Raw genomic sequence first — 13,084 nt, forward strand, 5'->3', positions numbered from 1 at the left:
GATGTAAATTTTTTTAAGTGTGTAGGCTAAGAACCACCATTGGGGCCAAGGGGCGTGTTGGTGTTTATAAAACAAATAAATGATAAATTTGTCTCTAGCGGACGTTTGCATGTTCCGAGGTTGGACCGAAATTTCAATTGCATAAATGCATCGCAAGTGATGCACGTGGAGGTAATGCAAAATATCAGAAATACTTCATAGCTGAATTTAATGTAACCATGCAGAAGATAATAAAAATTACAGCATTCGAATTAACAGCCTAAGTGTATTGTACTTCACTTCGGTTATGTCTCTTACTTTACCTACCCATCTTGTTTAATAGATGTTCAGTCGCGAATATATTACATCTTCGCACAAAATGAGCTACACTTTTGTTGTGACCACAAATCCATTTTTTATAATAAAATATAATAGATTATTCATAACAATGACTCATGTATTTAGAGATATATGGAATCATTCTATCCACGGTGCTTAAGGGATCTTCGAAATGGTTTTTTTGGCATTACCTCTGAGAGAAAAAAAAAACGTTTGCGCGGAATCATAAAAAACTACATTCTAGCAAGTATTTCCAATTACACATGTTTTTTCCACAGGATCAAATTTATGCAAGAAAGCACAGCTCTGTACTCGGGAAAATCCATCTCTACAGTAAATATATTTCTTACAGCTATCTGGATGTGGCAGGAAATGAACACCTTCTCTTGGGCAGCCATATTCATCGGTTTTCTGAAAAAAATATTTCATTGTTGTAGCTCATTAATAATACAAAAATCTCTGCACTTACAACGCAGTCCACATTTGATGGATCATCACATTTGTTGGTATTTTTGTTCCAGTAAAGGCCTGCGGAACATTCCATTCGTATTTCATTACCATGAAAGCACAAAATGTAAGCGTTGCAATTATCTGGCACTGGCAGAAAAACGGGAAATTCCGAATCCACCTCCGGACATTGTTCCGTCAAGATTGGAGGATCTGTTGGTTCAGCTGAATCTGTTGGTTCTGGTGGATCTGTAGGATCAGTTGCTTCTGTCGGATTAGTTGGCTCATCGGTATCCTCTTCAGAAGGTAATGGTACACCTCTACAGTCCACATGCTGTGGGAAATCGCATTCCTCATTGTCAGGATTGAATAGCATGTTTGGAGGGCAGGTGCCTTCATCGCTTAGCATTCCATTTTGACACACGAAGAATTGATTGCAAAATAGCGGACTTGGCACTTTGCTGCCATCAGGCAGATCCATACAAATCAATGGATTGAACTCACTGGCAGTGTAAGTGATCGTCGCTGTTATGACGAAACATTGTAAAATAAAATTTAGCATACTGACGGAAATTGTGCTTGGTTTACTAGAACAAATCGTGATAGAAACTGATTGAAAACATCACCAAACGATAATATAAGAAACCCCTCCCGGCTAGCTAGTTAACCCATTCATGCCCATGTTGTTTGTGGACAACAACGTTTTTAAACAGCTATAAATTTTGATTGAAGCAAGATTTGCTCACAAAAATAAGTAAGGCTTGTAAAAGTGACTATTGCCTGTCATTTGAGTACTAACGGTTACAAGGATTGGCTCTAGAAATGAAGTTATTGCAATTAGTCTGATTGGATTCCATTGGAGCAGTGCCCTGGCAGCACAGTTTAAGTTGACGACGTAAAATGAATTTTTCATATATCTTCGTTATGGTGCAATATTATTAAAAACTGATAAAACTTATCAATTTAAAGTAGCTTTGGCTACGTTTTCCACGCAATTGGACTATTGTAAATATTCTAGAAGAATTTTATTGAGCATTAGAAGGTAAAAATTGAGCGGCTTCTAGCACTGCGAGGGAAGCGCCTATCTTTATGAAAAACGGCTTTTTGTGTTTCTTGGCCCCACCTTTTTCAAAGAAAAATAGTTTTGAAATCCTACATGCACTAGAAAAAAGTTGGGCATGAAAGGGTTAACGGAAATGAATCCGATGTTATTTTTTATCTATTCTGACACTTGTTACGGATGCGCTCCAAACGTCTCAAGGTGTTTTATTTTGTTCCGCAGTTCAGGGAGGGACATTTTCCATGGTTTGTGTGTTATCAATGAGTACAAACATATTATATGACAAGTTGAAGATAACAACATGATCGAGTTCAAACAAATGTACCTACAGAATGTATGCAAAATTATTATCACTGTCAAAAACAAAATTTATTAGTGGTTTCAATTTATCCACTATTATCCTAATGGTGATGGAAAGCTTTATATATATATATATATATATATATATATATATATATATATATATATATATATATATATATATATATATATATATATATATATATATATATATATATATATATATATATATATATATATATATATATATATATATATATATATATATATATATATATATATATATATATATATATATATATATATATATATATATATATATATATATATATATATATATATATATATATATATATATATAGGATGTATAATTACGTAGGGACCTGGACACTGACCAGCAACGTAGATGCCTAGGTCAGCACATGAAGCCAGCTCACCACCTCGTGTGGGAACATTAGCCTTGTGAGCATAATGTTCCCTTAAATACCACCTGCTAGACCAGCGTGGTGGTTCAGTATAAATGTATGTATCGGTCAGGCCCGCTAAGTTTTAAATCAATCAAGTGAAATAAAGTGCATAAGATGAAAACAAACTTTTTTAAAACTTCGAACTGGTGGCCCAGATCAAGATTGGCGCAGCCTGCGGTCCTAGTGAAACAGTAAGAACTAAGTACGATAAATAGTGCAAAGGTTAGGATTGATAAATCCAACCAAAGTGAGCCCGCGAAGCGCTTTAACAAAGTGTGAAAAGTGTTAGCAGCTGCCGTCCCTCTAAGAGAGACACAGAGTTGAGACTCCGCCGCGTGCTTCAAACGTCCACTAGGAGAATCAAGCACCCGAGTTAACCCCGCAGAACACGATTGCAAAAAGGTGAGTTTATTACTTTCTCAATAGTTATAAGATTGAAATTGGACTCTCCTTGGGTAGTGTAAAATTTTTCTGCGCACCGAAGTCCGCTCTTAGAGAGAGGCTCGGGCAGCACATTTTCAATTTAACACTAACCATTCGGGGCAAGAAGCATTTCAAGAGAACTTCTACCCCACACGAAATTGTGAAGTTCTAAGTTCTAAGATAACGTGTGCGCTGGCAATAATTAAATTAAATACACCCAAGCAAAGGCTACATTAATGACAAAAGTACCTAACGCCTTGAAGAAAATTCGCGCATTGTGAACACAGCAATTGCGATTCTTCAGACTCTGACGAAAGCATTTCCTCAGCCGAATCAGGGAACCTAGCTCATATCCCCATCGAAAACACACCCGAAATAGAAACCATGTCTTTAAACAAAGACGATAACATGGAACAAATTAATGCCCAGTTACAAAAAATGATGCAGATCATGGATGCATTTGCAAACAAGCAAAACGATCACGATACCATGTTTTCTCAAATTGAAGCACATTTTAGCAATATGGCAGCACCCAGACCGGAGCCTATTTTACAACCCACAGCAAACGTCGAACAATTGTTTAAAATACCTGATCCAATAAAAATGCTACCCGCATTCGACGGTAAGTCTAAACAGTTAAATGCCTGGCTGACAACAGCGGAAGAAACTCTAAACGCATTTAAAGAACACGTGACACCATTGCAATTCAAAATGTATGTCACTGCAGTCATCAACAAAATTCAAGGCAAAGCCAAAGACATAATTTGCCTTGCCGGTAACCCCGACAGTTTTGAAAGCATAAAAGAAATTTTAATAAATTCTCTTGGCGATCGTCAAGAACTTTCAACTTATAAATGCCAATTATGGCAATTTAGAATGACTGATGGCATGAGTATCGCAAGATACTATCACAAGTCTAAAGAAATAATTCAGAACATTGAAACCCTAGCAAAACAAAAGGAGACATATAAAAATAATTGGGAGCCGATAAAGGATTTCATTGATGAAGACGCATTGGCAGCCTTCATCTCCGGACTAACCGAACCATACTTCGGCTACGCTCAAGCAGCCAGACCTAAGGATGTAGAAGACGCCTACATGTTTCTCTGTAAATTCAGATCTAAGGAAGTAGCAGCACACAACATGGCTGCTGATAGTTCTAACAAGAAAAATCAAAAATTTAAAGGGTTCGACCAATAAATCCAACCAAAACCATACCAAACAATTCAAGTCAACACCCCGCAAACCAGAACAAGACGAAATAGAACCTGTTAGGGCACTCTTTATCGAGCCCCTCGTTTTCTGAAAAGCGATGCGTTGAGTGTGTAAAGCTACTTCGACGCGGCGCCGTCACTGTGCGATCCTCCGGTAATGAGACAGTAGACTAACTGAAGTAAATCGAAACCACGTTAGATTAGACGAACTAGGAGCAGGTCGTTTGGAACAAAATAGGCCATATGTGCTTTATTCGTGATCGCTTTATTCGTGATCGCTTTATTGATATCGTTGAACAGGTATATTAATAATATAACGAATAATTTCTCTCGCCGAGTCCTGCGAAGGAAATTTGTTGCGACCTAACCTAACAAATCCTTACTATTTCGTGGCAGGCACATTTATATAGAATCATATAGGAACTATACATTTCCCTCTGAAACTAGAGCGATAGAGTTAAAGTAAGACCGATGAATTTGTGAAACAATTATGTATTATGTAATCATATTCCTACTTATAATTAGACTACTTGGAAAAAATCTCCCCAAAGGGTGCAACAATTTGTTACCGTTGAAATATTTCGCAAGGAAACTTATTGTAAGTAATAATTAATGGATTTAAATGAATTTGGCCTAATAAAAATCATTATAGTTCGAGTCACGCAAAAACGGACTACGAAAACTTGCAACAATCTCGAAAATAACGAGTTATGAGCGCCCCGGGAGCTGACAATACCACTGTGCATTCCACCGACGGTAGGATGCAGCAAGTTCCAAGCAGCTGCAAAGGTTGTGACCGTCCGGATCATGTCGACAACATGGTGGCCTGCGACAAGTGCAATACTTGGTGGCACTACAGTTGCGCAGGTGTAACGGGATCCGTTGCCGATAGATCTTGGCGATGTAATCTCTGTTCAACGTTCTGCGGCTCCATTGTATCAGTGAGATCAACCGTAAGCGCTCAACTTCGATTAAAACAGCTAGAGGAAAAAAAGGCCTTCGAGGATCAGCAGGCCCAGAGGGACCGTGAGTTCCTACTACAAAAGCATCAGTTGGAAGTGGAGGTAGAGGCAGAAAAGGACGGAGGCAGTCAAAAAAGCTTTAATAGCCGATGTAGTCAGCAGGACGTCAGAAACTGGATACAGGAGCATAACCTTGAGAAGGTTATCCAACCGACCAACAATACGTCCACACCAATTACCTCGTCAGCAGCCACAAACGCACGTCCTAGAGATATCTTTCAAAACCAACATAACCTGGCAAGTAAAGCACCTCTAGCTCCCGCGCCATTGCCTGTGTATACATTCGCTCCAGTTCAACAACAAACAGCAGGTCCGATCATGCCGCAGCAATCAATGGCTCCACCTGTCCCGTTTAATTCGGTCCTACATCGGCATATTCCGGTCCAGGGTCAGTATCAGCAGTCGTATCCGCCAAATATTCCTTGTGGATTATCGAATCCCATGCTTCCCCCAACGAGACCATCGGGTGGAATAGGGACATCATTTCATGTAAATCTGCAATCGACTGCGACAGAGCAGTATCCTGCATCATCATTGGCTGATATTTACACTCATCTATTACCAGACCCTTCGTTTGGGATGCAAGCAACAACTCATCCGTCGACGCACTATTTAGTAACGCAACCATCAACAAAGACAGTATGGCCTTCGTATGGAGTCAATATGTACCCACCAACGGTACAACGAGATACAACAGGCACATCATTTCCTATACATTCACATAACCCAGGACAACAACACTCGAAACCTCTCGTGATAGGGGCTACCGAAGGAAATATATATAAGCGTCCCTGGGAAATCCGTGGGCCAATTAACTTTCAACGCCAGCTTGTCGGGAATCATTTGCAAACGGGCCCTTCGGATGGTGTGGACCCTACAGTGCAACAGTCAGTACCGCTAAATGCGGCAACGTACGGTCCGGTACCCCAACAATCGACGACAGCATTTCTTCCCACGCCTCATCCAACGTGGTCTATAGCTGGGGTGATCAGCCCACAACAGCTTGCTGCCCGGCAAGTTGTAAGCAAAGAGCTGCCTAAATTTTCCGGAGATCCTCTAGAGTGGCCAATGTTTTTGAGCTCCTTTGAGTCAACCACGGCTATATGCGGAATACAACCTGATGAAAATCTGGCACGGCTGCAGAAAAGTTTGGTCGGAAGTGCTCGTGAGAAAGTTCTAAGTATTCTCACTTTGCCTTCAGCGATTCCGGAAATTATTAATATACTCCGAGATGAGTGCGGCCGACCAGAACAACTTGTTCATTGTTTGCTTTCGAAAATACGCTGTGCTCCTGCACCGAACGTCAACAAGCTTGCAACACTTGTCACTTTCGGCAGGGAGGTGAGAAATCTTATAACCTACATTGAAGCTGCCAATTTGCACGCCCATCTGTCAAACCCAATGTTGCTAATAGAGCTGGTAGGAAAGCTGCCACCCGATTTACGATTGGACTGGGGGCTACATAGTCAGCGCATACCGGAAGTAACATTAAAAGCGTTCAGCGACTATGCAACGTCCATCAAAACGGCCGCTTGTCACGTAAGCTTACCAACAGACTCTAGTCAAACAGATTTCCGGCGAGGTTCAAAAAAGGAGAAAGATGGATTTATAAACGCGCATTCAACGGAAGATGAACATAGATTAGAACCGGAGAAAACCTTTAATGATATAGTGTTGAATGGCAATAAAGATCTAAAACCGTGTCACGCGTGTCAACGAACTGATCACAGGATTCGTAACTGTGAAACGTTTCTGAAGCTCAGTCCCTTCGAACGACTTCAATTTGTAAATCGAAACAGATTATGCAAGCGCTGTCTTACTGGGCACGGCAAGTGGCCGTGTAGAACTAAGCAGCCATGTGGTACAAATGATTGCAAGGAGTTTCATCATAAATTACTGCATGTTGTGAAACCTGAAACGACGGAAGGAACCCCTCCTATGCATCCTCCTGCAGCACTAATCTCTACTCATTGTCATAACCGGACATCGTCTCTCTTTAAAATTATTCCAGTAACCCTGAGTAACAATGGAAAAACGGTTTCGACTTTCGCATTTTTTGATGACGGGTCTGATTTAACGCTGTTGGAGAATAGTTTAGCGAACGAACTTGGACTAGACGGAGTGGAAAGCCCACTGTGTCTCCAATGGACCAGCAACGTGACTAGAAATGAAATCTCCTCGAAGCGAGTTCAGGTGATGATCTCGGGAACTTCAGGGAATCAACCGAAATATTCCCTGCATGACGTTAGAACAGTAGACAATCTAGGCCTTCCCAAACAAAGCTTGAATTACACTGAACTTTCGCAACAATTCTCATTTTTGCGAGGTCTTCCTGTGCAGAGCTACATTGAGGCAGTACCGGGAATTTTGATTGGGGTAGATAATGCTCGGCTAAAACTGCCACTAAACAAGCGGGACAGGCGAGATACAGAGCCAGTAGCCATAAAGACTCGTTTGGGGTGGACTGTGTTCGGTGGTCGTCGCGAGCTCAACGGGTCTGACAGAGTCATGGTCCATATATGTAACTGTACTGCGAACCGTGAACTGCATGACTTAGTGAAAAATTATTTTGCCCTAGAAGATGCGGGAGTCACAGGGTTCACAAAACTGGAGTCGGCTGAAGATCAACGCGCCCGAGAAATCCTAGACAGGACGACAAAGCGAACGGAGTCGGGCAGATTTGAGACAGGATTGCTTTGGAGAAAAGATGTGATCGAATTCCCAAACAGTTATCCGATGGCTGAACGACGGCTGAAATGTTTGGAGCGCCGGTTGAGAAAAGATATAGAGTTGCAAAAAACAGTTGCAGATCAAATTATTGAATACCAAAAGCGAGGATACGCGCATAAGATCACCACCCAAGAGCTACGAGATACAGATCCTCGAAAGGTATGGTACTTACCATTAGGAATTGTTCAAAATCCTCGCAAACCAAACAAGGTTCGGGTCGTATGGGACGCCGCTGCAACTGTCGGGGGAATTTCGCTGAATTCAATGCTACTGAAAGGTCCAGATCTCATGACACCGTTACTATCAGTTCTCAGTAAGTTTCGTCAAAGGCAGTTCGCCATAGCTGGTGACATTCGGCAAATGTTCCACCAAATACTGATTCGAGATGAAGATCGTCAATCACAAAGGTTCCTATGGCGCACTGACCCTTCCATCAAACCCGACATTTACGTCATGGACGTGGCAACGTTTGGAGCTACGTGCTCACCGTGCTCAGCGCAGTTTGTTAAGAATTCGAATGCACTGGACTTTGCTGACCGATATCTGAAAGCAGTGTCGGCTATCATGGATAATACATACGTCGACGATTACTTAGACAGTAGAGACACAATCGAGGAAGCAATTAATGTTGCGGCCGATGTTCGCACCATACATTGCGAGGCTGGGTTTGAAATCCGTAATTGGCAATCAAACTCGGAACTAATTCTCAAACGGGTCGGGGGAGAGACATCTGACGGTGCTAAAAGATTTTCAATCGAGAAAACGACTGTGGCTGAACGCGTCCTGGGAATGATTTGGATACCAAATGAGGACGTCTTCATGTTTACTGCACAATTTCGAGAAGATCTACATCGTTTGTTGACAGGAGATATCGTTCCAACCAAGCGTCAAATGCTACAGGTTGTTATGAGCCTTTTCGACCCGTTAGGCATTATTTCGACCTTTACGATTCACGGGAAAATACTCATCCAAGACGTGTGGCGGTCTGGAGTTGGCTGGGATGATCCCCTTGCTGATGGAGATTTCGCAAGTTGGCAGCGATGGATAAAATTGACACCAGAATTGTCTCGCGTGCGGATACCCCGATGCTACTTTCCTAATTACAGACACGACAGTCTGGAATCGTTACAGCTACACGTATTTGTAGATGCGAGTGAGAAGGCGTATAGCAGTGTCGCATATTTCCGCATAATTGACGGCGGATCACCAAGATGCGTGTTGGTAGCATCTAAAACGAAAGTTACTCCTTTACGACCACAAACTATCCCGAGAAATGAGCTTAACGCCGCCGTGCTCGGAGTACGATTAATGAGGGCAATCGCAGAAAACCACAATTTACCGATACGAAAACGTTTCATCTGGACTGATTCATCGACTGTTCTGTCATGGTTGAAAGCAGATCCATGTAAGTATCGTCCATACATCGCCTTTAGAGTAGCAGAGATACTTGCTGAAACAGATATTGACGAGTGGCGCTGGGTACCGACTCGTATGAACATTGCCGACGAAGCAACAAAGTGGGGTCGTGGACCAAGCTTTGATCCTGAAAGCGACTGGTACTACGGACCTAAATTCCTGTATTTACCAGAATTACAATGGCCAATTAGTAAGCTAATATTAAAGGAAGCAACGGACGAGCTGCGGGCTGTTCACGTACATCGGAAAGACTTGAATCGTGCTTTCATTGATTTTTCAAAATTCTCTCGTTTTGAAGATATTTTAAAGAAGCTTGCGTATCTTCAACACTTCCTGAACAACTGCCGTTCAAACGAAAGAGTACAATCGAAGACGCGAACGGTTTTGCTCACTCACCAAGATTATTTGTCGGCGGAGAAAAGTTTGTGGCGGATGATCCAAGCAGAAACTTACCCAGAAGAAATTGCGATTCTTAGAGCAAATGCTGATTTACCATTACCGCAACATAAACGTTTAGAGCAGTCTAGTGCTCTTAAAGGACTGTCGCCATTCCTAGATGCAGATGGTGTTATCCGTTTGGAAAGCCGAATTGATCCAAAAGCTGCTTACTATTGCTTCAATTTTCGAAATCCGGTGATCTTACCTAAACAGAACCATGTGACGGAACTTCTGATTCTTCGTTTTCATCAACGATATGGCCACGCCAACAAAGAGACTGTGGTGAATGAGCTGAATCAGAAATACCACATTCCTAAGCTCCGATCAGTTGTAAACAGAGCAATCATGAAGTGTATGTGGTGTCGCGTTTTTCGAGCCAAGCCAAGCGAACCAAGAATGGCAGCACTCCCACAAGTGCGAGTGCAACCATTTGTACGTCCATTTACCTTTACTGGCTTAGATTATTTTGGACCGATGGTGGTGAAGAGGGGTAGAAGCAATATCAAACGGTGGGTGGCATTATTCACCTGCCTTAGTGTGCGCGCTGTTCACCTAGAAGTGGTGCATTCCTTATCTGCTGAGTCCTGCAAGATGGCCATACGTCGGTTTATTGCACGAAGAGGAGTTCCCCAACAAATTTTCAGTGATAATGGAACGAATTTTCATGGCGCTGCCAGAGAGATAGCGCAGGAGATCAAGAGCATTAATCGTGAAGTTGCTGCTACGTTCACAAATATTGAAACAGAGTGGCATTTCAACCCACCGTCCGCCCCCCACATGGGCGGGGTGTGGGAGAGGAAAGTGCGCTCAGTTAAAGAGGCGTTTAAAGTGCTGTCGCATCGGGATAAACTAGATGATGAGGGATTCGTTACACTTCTAGCAGAAGCAGAGATGATAGTCAACTCGCATCCATTGACATTTGTGCCGTTGGAAACATCCGAGCAGGAGGCTTTAACACCGAACAGTTTTCTACTTATGAGTTCGAGCGGTGCCAACCATCCAGCTAGAATCCCTGTGCACGAATTAACGTCTCTTAGGACTAACTGGAAATTGATGCAGCATTTACTCAACCAGTTCTGGAAGCGTTGGATCCAGGCGTATCTTCCTACAATAGCTAGAAGAACTAAATGGTTCTCAGGGATTACACCATTGCAGGTTGGCGATCTAGTAATCGTGGTCGATGAATGCGTGCGGAATGGTTGGCTACGTGGTCGTGTGACCAAAACGTATCCTGGATTGGATGGCCAAGTGCGCAAGGTTGACGTAAAAACCTCAACTGGGACTTTACAGAGACCGGCAATCAAGGTGGCTCTACTGGACGTGCTGGAAGATAGTAAGGCCAATCAATTATAGGCATTACGGGTCGGGGTGTTAGGGCACTCTTTATCGAGCCCCTCGTTTTCTGAAAAGCGATGCGTTGAGTGTGTAAAGCTACTTCGACGCGGCGCCGTCACTGTGCGATCCTCCGGTAATGAGACAGTAGACTAACTGAAGTAAATCGAAACCACGTTAGATTAGACGAACTAGGAGCAGGTCGTTTGGAACAAAATAGGCCATATGTGCTTTATTCGTGATCGCTTTATTCGTGATCGCTTTATTGATATCGTTGAACAGGTATATTAATAATATAACGAATAATTTCTCTCGCCGAGTCCTGCGAAGGAAATTTGTTGCGACCTAACCTAACAAATCCTTACTATTTCGTGGCAGGCACATTTATATAGAATCATATAGGAACTATACATTTCCCTCTGAAACTAGAGCGATAGAGTTAAAGTAAGACCGATGAATTTGTGAAACAATTATGTATTATGTAATCATATTCCTACTTATAATTAGACTACTTGGAAAAAATCTCCCCAAAGGGTGCAACAATTTGTTACCGTTGAAATATTTCGCAAGGAAACTTATTGTAAGTAATAATTAATGGATTTAAATGAATTTGGCCTAATAAAAATCATTATAGTTCGAGTCACGCAAAAACGGACTACGAAAACTTGCAACAGAACCAATGGACACAATGACTACACGAAGTAAGCTAACACTGAACAAAAAAGTAACTAATAATCATGAAATCACCAAAAACGAACACGAAGACGAATTACAATCGAAAATAAACTACGAGAACGAAACCATTACAATAGCAGATAAACCATTTTCGTATTCAAAATTCTACCCCTCTAACTTTATAACCATTTCGTAACCATTCAAACCACAAACAACGGCGACTGGTTCGTCCCATCATACCAAAAGCTTTGTAAAAATACATTCATACGACCTGGACTCTACAGGGCAGAGAATAATAAAACTACGATAAATATAATCTCCTCATCAAGGAACCAAACAAAAACACCCAAATTGAAATTAGCAGTTAACAATTTTGAAACCTTCTCCCCCTTTCCTATAAAACATGCGAAAACAATATCTGAAAGTGATATTAGTAACATCATCAGAACAAACCACCTTTCAAAATTAGAACAAGCCGAGCTAATTCGGGTTCTGAAAAAACACCAATCTATAATCCAGAAAAAAGGAGAAAAACTCACATGTACATCGGCAACCAAACACAAAATTCTAACCACCAACGATTCTCCTATCTTAACAAAAAACTACCGTTACCCACACCACTTCAAGGGTGACATTAAAGAACAAATACAAGAAATGCTAGACAACGGTATTATTAGACCTTCCAAAAGTCCCTATTCTTCACCAATATGGGTCGTATCAAAAAAAAAATGGACGCCTCAGCCAAGAGAAAGGTGAGAGTCGTAATAGACTATGGAAAAGTCAACGACGTAACTATCGACGACAGGTATCCCATGCCTCAAATCGAAGAAATTTTGGACTCCTTAGGGAAGTCCGAATACTTTACTATCTTCTATCAGATCGCAATGGATCCGAAACATGTAGAAAAAACAGCTTTTTCGACAGACAAAGGGCATTTTGAATTTACTAGAATGCCTTTCGGTCTCAAACGCTCCTGATACCTTTCAGAGAGCAATGAATGATATTTTGGGGGACTACGTAGGGACAAAATGCTACGTATACCTAGACGACATAATCATTGTCGTATATAACTTGAATAATCACTTAGGAAATTTAGAATTAATTCTAAAACGTTTATCTGACTACAACTTAGAAATACAGTTAGATAAATGTGATTTTTTGAGAAAACAAACAGAATTTCTGGGACACATTATAAGTTCCGAAGGAAAAATTGAAAAAAATCAAATGTAGTGGCCGACGCGA

The 13,084-nt window shown here is 41.4% G+C and overlaps 1 protein-coding gene across 1 annotated transcript; it reads right to left on the reverse strand.

Annotated features, from left to right (window-relative positions):
- Positions 1 to 278: 278 nt before the first annotated feature.
- LOC131694179 (probable chitinase 10) lies at positions 279 to 1,360 on the reverse strand. Its single transcript, XM_058982659.1, has 2 exons — positions 788 to 1,360; positions 279 to 729 (listed from the first exon to the last, which is right to left on the reverse strand). The coding sequence occupies exons 1-2, from the start codon at positions 1,325 to 1,327 to the stop codon at positions 559 to 561; spliced, it is 711 nt and encodes a 236-aa protein (XP_058838642.1). The 5' UTR covers positions 1,328 to 1,360; the 3' UTR covers positions 279 to 558.
- Between the last annotated feature and the right edge of the window lie 11,724 nt (positions 1,361 to 13,084).

This window comes from Topomyia yanbarensis, chromosome 3 (genome assembly GCF_030247195.1).
Source record: "Topomyia yanbarensis strain Yona2022 chromosome 3, ASM3024719v1, whole genome shotgun sequence".
Lineage (NCBI taxonomy): Eukaryota > Metazoa > Arthropoda > Insecta > Diptera > Culicidae > Topomyia > Topomyia yanbarensis.